We start from the raw sequence: 9742 nt of genomic DNA, 5'->3' as shown, positions 1-9742 counted from the left end.
AATTGTTACCGCTTTAATCTTTTTCCTTCCAAACTTTTTTCTTTGTCTATGTATTTTTAAACAGTCTTGAGCTTTTACTAAATGCAGGTTTTGTCACTGAGCGCTTCCATACAGGTCAAAGCTAGCATCTCCAGCAGATGCCTGGGGCCGTGGGCTCTGTCTGGAAGGAAGGGCAGGAGATAGGCATCTTCTGCATCAGGTTTTCTCTTGCTCCTGTGGGCTGGTCCCCACACCTCTGTAGAGACAGAGAAAGCTCCCCATGTGCCTGGGCCAGCACTCAAGGATGCCAGTGGTGTTTGGGTCACCCAAGGACAATGGAAGGGATTCCCTTCAAGTGACAACAGTGTGAAAATCATCTGGGCTCTTCCCGCTTCCCCATACCATCCCCAATTTTAGTACTAATGCCCTCCAAATAAGCCGGGTGTTTCCACATGGGAGTTTAGGTTAACCGACTTTCTAGACTTCAGTTTCGTTTGCCCTGCCATGTGGGGTTCTAGCAAGTGAAGACAAAACAGAGAAAAAGGATTCCTTTTGAATTAAAGACCAACAATCGAATGCAACAAGCAATAGTTTATTTATATTTTTAAAAAAAGAAAAGAAAAAAAGAGAACAGGAAAGAAAAACCAACATCTTTTTACTACATTGTATAGATTAAGTAAAAATACCTGTAATAATATATATGTATATACATAATGCGCATATATATATATATACACATATACACACATGTAATGTAACATTAAAATTACATGCTTCTCAGGACAGAAGAATTAGGACATGTTCCCTCATTTCAACTTATATCACAATTTAAAATCACTGCAAGAAAACTGGCTTCCTTCATCTTTTAAGACTTCAAGTATAGGAAGTTATTGAACCAGGATCTATGTGTGAAAACCATGTGCTCTGCACAAATGACAGCAGACTGCCACCAATCGTGAGTCAGGGATCTGCTGAGTCCTCCCAAGACCTTCCTTTCCTGCAGCTGTGTCACCTTCTACCTGAGATGAGTGGGAATGATCAGTGGGACAGTTTGCGGGTTCCACGTGGACGTGCACATTGACGTTTAAACAAGAGCAGCAAGGACGTGTCTTACCATGAAAACAACACTGTGTGTGAAATCACTCTAGAAGAGGATTCCTTCCTCTCCTTTCCATGTGAAATGAAACACAAAATTACTGGAAAAACCACAACTCCGGGAGAAGCACCTCAGGCGGTAATCAGCAGACAGCAGGGGACAGAGAGGGAGCATTCCCTTCACGACAGCACCTGGCTGACCTGAATGGTCTCAAACACACCCTCTTCTGCAAAGGCCTCACATGTTGTCTATTTATCAGTCAAACATGAGATTCCATACATGGGAGTCTTTTCTACAAATATCAGAGAGATAAGCGGAGGACATGGTCTAACAAGAAAAAGACTATAAGAAATATACATTTGGGCTAATGTGCTTTTTTTTTTTTTTAAGGACAATTCATACAGTAGTTAAAAAATTTCATTGGGAAGGTAGGAATTCCAGTAAAATTATCCATAAGAAGCAAGGCGATGGAGGATCAGAGATGGATCTAGAACACAGGGAGGAGGGACATTGGCTTCTCAATTGGCCAAAGGACAGGCTGTGGTCTGCTCTGTAACTAGAAAGAACGTTCACACACTGGAATGTGTGGGAGGAGGGAGGTAGTGGCAGAGAAATAGGTGAAGCAGGAGGGAGGGCGGGGACCTTCAGGATGCAGGCACAGGGAGGGATGCACCCTGAATTTCCGCTGGGACAATGGGCTGCATCCCCCCATTCTGCAGTCCAAAGACACCCGCCCAAGCCAAAGGCTGCCCTCACCGGGACACGACGGAGCTGATGGAATTATAAGATGTGCCACTGTTGCAGCTGGAGTCATAGGCCTCCTGGCCATTGCCATCGAGGTTGATTTTGAACACAGAGGATGCCTTCAGTAGGAAGTCTGCCGCATCCCGACGTCCCAGCTCCCGCAGTTTGGACATGAGGATGCCGACCGTGCTCTCGGGGTAGGAGGCCCATTCCCGGAGCAGGGCATGGACTGGGCTTGGGAGGAACTCCTTGGGAGCCCCATTATTGGTATTGTACTTTGCCACAAGGTCAGGGAGACCCAAGTTCATGGCCAGAAGGCACCAGTCCTTCCCCATGGGGTCGGGTGGGTCCAGCAGACGACACAGTTTCCTCCGGGTCAGGAGGTTGAGATCTGATGCATGGATGTCCATCCCTAGGCTGGCCTGCGAGTACACGTCATGACACCCAAAGCACATGATGCTGCTGAAACTTTCCTTGTACCCGCCCATGGTGTTAGTCAGCGAAGTCTCCTTCAAAGTCTGCGCCCGGAAGAAGTCCCGCGGCTGGTAGATCATGACGGGTTCGTGGTGCTCCCTCAGCTGCTGGGGGCTCAGGTAATGCTTCACCGTCAGCAACCCTGGGAGCGTGGTGGCCATGACATTCTCCATGGTGCTGCACACAGAGTCCAGCAGGAGGCAGCACTTTATCTTTTCCGTCTCCAGCCCTCGCACCTGCACCTCAATGCCCTGGCCGTGATTGACCAGAAGCACCAGCAGCTCGGCCCCGCGGTTAGCAATCTTGCAGCCGTTCACCCACAGGCGGATATCTGCATCTCCCTCGGCACTCTGCTGGTGGATCCACCGACAGAGGTTCACCTGGACCTTGTGAAAGATGCCGCATGGGAAGGGGGTGAGGTGTTCCACAGGGACGATGCGCACGCCCCCGTAGACCCTTCCTTCATCCTCCTCATCTGTCCAGGAGCGGTGTAGGTTGTCTGTCTTTATGAGGGCGGGGATGTCCACCATGGTCCCGCTGCTCAGGTCTCGGGCACAGATGTCCATGGCATCTAGGATCTGCAACAGCTCTTCCACGTCACTGTCGGGCACCAGGCGCTGAATGTCCTCCACGGTGTAGCGGCCCCGGTAATGGTGCAGGGCCCGAGGGGTCTCCACGGACAGTAGCTTCCCCAGGACATTGGTGCAGAGCCAGCGGGGGTCCAGGAGTAACACGTCCTGGACCGTTTCACTCTGCATGATGTTGATCTGCCGAAAGGGACAATAGGAGGTCACACACGGGAACACAGATGATGAGAGGCACCAGCTGTTCAGAGCACTGAAAGACCTAAGCAACGATAATATCTGTGCACATGTTGCAAAAAATGACCCAGGGCATTCATGGATCTCAGAAACCAAACACTGAGCCAAAATGCCAGCTCGAGAAGGTCAGAAGAGAGATTCTGAAAAGGCTACCTTTGACTTTTAAAAAAAAAAGGTCAAGGTAATGAATTGAAAGACAGAAAAGAGAGAGAGGTGGCAGGCAAATGCCATGAGTACACTGTGACCAGGTTCTACATCCCCAAATATACGAATGAATAAAAGCAGCTACAAGAGAAATAATTGAGACAAGTGGCAAACACTCAAATGAGAATTATACATTCAATAACAAGATCACATCTATATGTTTCTGGAACGTGATCATTGTGTGGTTATGTGGGTGACTCCATCCTTAGCGCTCCACCTTGTTCACATCCACTCGCTGACGCTCTCGGTTACGTTTTCCAGGGACTCTTAGAGACTAATATACATACCTTAGACATGCCCACCACTGCCAAGAGGGTGAGTAGCTTCCTTTGCCACCCACCCCTCTGGAAAATTTGTTAAAGATAACGAAGTCTCTCCCCTTCTTGACACACAGGTGGTACTAGGAGATCTAATTCGATATTAGATGTCAGTGAGGCGCATGTGGACTCTTTGATCTCACCACACTGCCTTTCTGTGCATTCCCTCACTCTATCACATCTGTAGACTAAGGTCCAGACTTTGGGGAGAATAACAGCACTACAGGATGGTTGTCCACCAGATCTCCCCTGTTAGGAAGTTACCCCAAATAAAACTGTGTAAACTGTAAGGAGTCACCTCCTCTGTTTCTTTGGTCTCAACATGGAGGATACTTTACTGTCCCTCCTCCACCCTGTAACAGTGGGAAAACACCCCACTGCTTAGGACATCCAGGCTAAAGTATTTAGGGGTGAAATGTCAGGATATTTGCAAAATAAATAATAAATAGAAGAGAAAGAGACAAAGCTCATGGAGCAAAATGCAAACAGCTGGTTAATTTAAATGTGAAGTAGATGAGGATTCTTTGAGCTATTCCTGCAACTTCCTTGAAGGCTTGAAATTTTTCAAAGAGAGATTCAAATTGTTATAGGAGTCCAGCATGTAACATTTGAAGATATGTAGGAGACAAGGTCTGAAAAGCACCCTGAGGAGGGCAGCGAGGGACAAGACTATAGCAGAGGGCCAGAGGAAACTTAGAGCTAACCTGACCCCTTTGTTTCTTTGAAAAGCTAAAGTCTGAGAGAAAGAAATGTGACAAAAACCAGAGGCAACTTCAGTCTCTTTGCAACACTCATTGTTCTCACTTCCTTCCCTGTTCAGGGCCAAATCTACACACAGTGCTGATCCAAGGGACACTCCACTCCGTTTCCACACAGTTTGAGGCTCCTGTTTGTACCAAGAGTACTTTCTAGACCACACTCTGGTTACAGCTTTGAGACGCCCTCTCCATAGGACTCTATTCACACTGATCCCTAGGTTGACAATTCCTGGAGGGTAAAGCGTCTATTTCTTGATAAGGCATTTGGTGGGGACACCATCTGCATTTCAGCCCTGGACACTGCTGTCCCTTCAGGGTCATGGGAGACAGGCTGAGACACTGGCCACACTGGAGGAGGTTAAGGAGACACATGACCAAGTGCAGTGAGAGGTCCGGGGCAGAAACAGGTATCACAAGAACAACTGGTGAGATGTGCATAGGACTCGGGCCTTCCTCACCAGTGGGCAGTAATAGCAGTGGGGGAGAGGCTGATGGTCAAGCAGAGGGGGCCACCTGACCGACATTTTCCTTCCTTACTCTACCGTCAAGTCTTCACTTCCTCACTCCCTGAAATCTCAAGGGCAGGGAGGAGTGTGATGTAGAATAAAGTAGATTATACCTTTGATGTAGAAGTTGCTGGTCAAATAACAGAAGGCAAGAGAATACTGGTCCAATGGAGTAAGTTTCTTTTTATGGTTAATCTTCTCTTATAATGAGCATCTTAGAATATAAGTCTGGATCCCAGTCCTTGGATCCAATCACTTTTTAAATTTTTATTTAATAAAAAAAATTTTTAATGTTTATTTATTTTTGAAAGAGAGAGACAGACAGTGTGACTAGGGGAGAAGCAGAGAGAGAAGGAGACACAGAATCTGAAGCAGGCTCTAGGCTCCAAGCCGAGCTGTCTGCACCAGGCCTTACTTGGGGCTTGAACTCACAGACTGTAAGGTCACAACCTAAGTTGAAGTCAGACACTCAACAGACTGAGCCACCCAGGTGTCCCAAATTCAATCACTTTAAAGTACTGCTGGAGGGGCCTATAGATTCCTGGTAGTTTCAGTGGAGTTCAGAGGCTCACACTGTCATTGCTTGATGCTCTAGTTTTCAGGGTCACTGGCTTCAGTTGTAATTTCAAGTCTATATGATTCATATGCCCTCGCCTCGAGTTAGAGGTGGGCACTGAGACTGCACAGGAAGGAAGCTCCTGGGGTCTAAAAATCTCAGAACTGCTTCTGGGTTTTCACATTCAGAACTGCTTTTCATGGCCAGGACTAGCTTTAACTGTCCCTGGATGTCACAGAACGGAGGGATACAAAGGCTAGCTCCCCTCTCCGGGGACAGACAGATGGATTAGAACAGTGATCCCAAACTGCATCCCAGTGCTGAATGCCACACAAGAAGGAGCAAAGATTCCCATTTCTGGGAAGGACTGTCATTTCTGGGGACACTGTTTGCTGGGCCTTAGTGTCTCCAGACACTGCCCCAGCACTGCCTTTTCTTGATCATCTGTGAACCCAGGAGTCTGTGTGGAGCAGATAACAGCCCACGGCGAGCAGCTTCCAGAGGCTGCAGGAACCACAGCTAAGCACCAGGTGCTCCCGGAGGAGAAAGGAGAGGCCCAGTCACCCAGTGCAGTGGGAACTGTGCTCCCTGACACAAGCTGGAAAGCACATCAGAAGAAAACCAAACACCCACTCTTAGGATGCATGGGAGAGCAGAGAACCGCACTTCAGAAGAGCACCCGAGCCTCTGTGTGATCAACATACGTCTGGATACGTTATGGGACGTTGGACAGTGTCCACTCTGCCTCTCCCGGCTCAAATCACCTTCACTGTGGGGACCGAAGCGAATCTCTGGAGCTCTTCCCAGACTCCTGCCTGGGCTCCAGCCCCCTACCTCGCCAGCACTGTGGAGCTGCTGGGCTATGCGCCTGAGGTCCCCCTCTCTGGCCAGGGGGTTCAGCTGGTCTTGCACATCATACACGAACTGCTGCAGTGACATCAGCTGGTTGGGCCCGTTGAGCTTCCTCCAGGAAGGCAGCGTGGAGATGATCTTCTCACACAGGTGGGTCATCGGAGGGCAGACCTAGGACACGCAGGACAGGACAGGTCAATTTGTAGCTGAGGGGACTCCTTTGGAGAAAGCAGAAAGCTTGGCGCTCTTTCCTGAACTGTTGCAAAAAGTACTTTGAATGAGTTACTGCGTTTTGGTTGAGTAATGGGCCGTTCTTTTGTTAAAGTGTTGCCTCTAAGAAAAATCCATCTGCAAGAGTAAAATGGTATGGATGCTTTCATTTCTTCTTCCTTTTTTAAAATGTTGGCATATTTTTGAGAGTGAGAGACAGACACAGTGTGCGTTGGGGAGGGGTAGAGAGAGAGCAAGACACAGAATCCAAAGCTGCAGGCTCAGGAGCTGTCAGCACAGAGCCCAACACAGCTCAGACTCACAAACTGTGAGGTCATGACCTGAGCCAAAGTCAGATGCTTAACCAACCGAGCCACCCAGGTGTCCCACAGGTGCTTTCATTTCTGTTGCTAATGGTTAAATAGGTGACGAGGCTTCACAACAGTGCTTTTGGAATATGGACTTGATCACAATGTTCCCCAACTCCTGAAGTTGTGTTCCCTCCTCCACCCTCCTCTGGAGTGACTCTTTCAACCAGAAGATAGTCAACTTTATGAGCAGAGGAAGAGAAAAAGAGATGAATTGTCATTAGCAATCCTGCAGTGGGTTTTTACCAGTAAAATAGGTATCTGTGGAACTGTTGTGGAAATACTATTTCAAATTAGACTAATTCTTGGTAATTGGCTTGAAACAGATTTTTTCTCTATTTTTTTAAATTCTTATTTGAGTATAGTTAACATGCAATAGTACATGAGTTTCAGGTGTGCAACATAATCACTGGACAAGTCCATAGGCTACGCTGGGCTTATCACAAGTGTAGCTAAGTCTGTCACCTCACACTATTACAATACCATTGACTAGATTCCTGTGCTGTGCCTTTTATCCCTCTGACCTATTCAGTCCACAACTGGAAGGCTGTATCTCCCACCCACCTTCACCCATTTTGCTCATCCCCTCATCCCTCTTAAAACAGGTTTTTAATCTTTCAGTTTGATTAAATAGATTATCTCTGTGACAGACCCATATAATGTGTACACCATCTTAATTTAAAAAGAAAAACAAAATACCAGCCTTCCACTGCTCTGCATCATTAATAAGGCAGTCTTTTCTTGAACCCCACCTTTATGTCAGCTAAATTCCACTTCCTATTCCTAAGACAAAGTTCCCAGGGATAAAGGCAGTCTGTTTGGTGGGTTCCACCTGCTTGGCCTCAGGAGTTGAGGGCTGGGGTTGGGAAGGAGACAATCTCACCACACCTCAGCTCAAAACATCAGGGAACTCCTACAGCTCATCACAGAGGCCCTAACATGACCACCACCAGGTGGGGGGTTGCTGGTCCTTCACAGACCACTGTCCCAGATCACTGCCCACTGCTTTCTGCAACTGGGTTCCTCTGAGTTCCCCCAGACTACTCCCCACTCACTGACTACGCCATAGAAGGGCCCCCATCAGAAGGCAGGGGCCAGGCTTCAGGAGAGCCCGGAGTTTTCCCTGAAGGTTCCAAAAGCATGTCTGGAACTGGAGACTGGTGGAAATGGGGGCATTTCCTAGCAGAGAAGTAATAAGCTGTAACTGGGGGGGCCACTCACCACCCAGGGAGGGATGGACACGCCCTCCTCATCTACACCAAGGCTGGGGCAGCAGGAACATTGCAGGGAACATTTTGTCCTTTGGATGTTTACCCTTTCACATCAGTTTGGGAAAACTTTCTGAATAGTATAGATTAGGAGCCTTTTACATGTCAAAGGCACTAAGAATAGTTTTTCCAGCCTACTTTACTTTTTAACTTTGTTTAGAGAGTTTATTTGCCAGAAAAGAGATCTTAGCTTCTGTAAGGTCAAATAGGTATGTTTTCTTTGAAAATGTCTAGGATTCTCAATATTGCCTAATGGGTTTTCCAAAGCAGTACCAAGTTATTTTAAATCACATTCAAGATATTGCATTTTTTTTCTTTTTTACATTTAAAAGTTTTAATCCACCCAGAATCTATTTTGGGGATTTGTAATGAGAAGACCTCAATCTCACTTCATTCTAGACTAATAGCCAATTGTGTGAGATCACTGATGAAATAAACATTTCCCCCCAAAGTGAAATAACACCTTTGTTTTCTATTAAATTTCTTAGACATTGTGCTTTTTACTTCTGTACTCCTTAGTTTATTCCACTTATTGGTTTATTGATTTTGAACTTATAATTACACAGCCTTTACAAGGTGTTTTATTTATCCTTCCACTGAAATTTTAAGATAAAATACGCAATTTCCTCATTCCCATGAGTTGCTGGCTGGTTCTATACTAAGTTTCTATAACTGGAGAAAATGAAACACTGAGTAAGATCTTGCCCCCCCCCCGCCATGAGCACATTTCATTCCATTTGAACATCTATAATTTTATGTCCTTCAACAAATCTTGCTGGTAATGGTTCTTCCATTGTTTTGCATTTTCTAAATATTTCACAATAACTCACTTCTGGGCAGTTTCTGTGATTTTTAAAAGGCAATGTTACTTACAAACTAACCATTAACACAGTCAGAATCCCATACACAATGAAGTGGGCCCCTCGCTCCTAACTTCCCTCATCTCCCAGGCACATCCTTGTTTCTCACCCTTCCCTCCTTGTTGTTCCTTGGGATGCAAACACAGCCATGCTGCTGCCTCATACCAGGTCCCCTGAGAACCAAACCTAACCAAGAGGACAGTATGAAGAAGACAGCTCCGGGGTGACCGGATGGCCTGGGCAAAGGTGGGGCTGCAGGCTCTCCAGCACACTCACCGCGACAATCTGACTCCGAATGTCCTGCAGGTGACTTCGCAGTACCTTCATGTCCTTAGAGCCCGACGCGCCAGCATCCAGAACAAACAGCTTATTTGAAATGTGAAGATCGTTCCCAAACCTAAGGGAAGGGCAGTGGCCTCATCAGGGTGATGCAGTCCAACCAGGTGTTACCACGGACACCTGAATAGCTGATCTGAAACCAGGACGTTCTGGTGACCTTGCAGAGGCTGCCCCCAACCCGCTGTCTGCTGGCTCCTGTCATGTTATGCTGGTGTGAGGTGGGGGGCAGTGGGGAGGAGGGGGTGGCTCAGTTTGCACAAATCAAACACAGTACGGGAAGCCTTCAGGTCCCCTGATGCAGGACAGGTGAGGTCTATGCCCTCACTTGGACACTGGGAGAACAGAGGCCACAGCAGAGGGATGGGGTAAGAGCAGAGGGTAGGCATAAGG

At 47.2% G+C, this 9742-nt stretch overlaps 1 protein-coding gene across 2 annotated transcripts in view; it reads right to left on the bottom strand.

Moving 5' to 3' along the window:
- Positions 1–555: 555 nt before the first annotated feature.
- DAPK1 (death associated protein kinase 1) overlaps positions 556–9742 on the bottom strand; it is a 185871-nt gene continuing 176684 nt past the window's right edge. For both annotated transcript variants that reach the window (XM_077749525.1, XM_077749524.1), the window contains exons 24-26: positions 9290–9410; positions 6290–6478; positions 556–3060 (exon numbers count right to left, since the gene is read on the bottom strand). In XM_077749525.1, coding sequence (XP_077605651.1) covers positions 1828–3060; positions 6290–6478; positions 9290–9410 — 1543 coding nt within the window. In that variant the 3' untranslated portion in view covers positions 556–1827. The remainder of the gene's footprint in view (positions 3061–6289; positions 6479–9289; positions 9411–9742) is intronic.

The sequence above is a fragment of the Crocuta crocuta genome, unplaced genomic scaffold (assembly GCF_008692635.1).
Source record: "Crocuta crocuta isolate KB4526 unplaced genomic scaffold, BGI_CrCroc_1.0 scaffold99, whole genome shotgun sequence".
Taxonomy (NCBI): Eukaryota; Metazoa; Chordata; class Mammalia; order Carnivora; family Hyaenidae; genus Crocuta; species Crocuta crocuta.
Note: the sequence above shows the minus strand (reverse complement) of the source record. Positions and strands in the feature narration are given on the sequence as shown.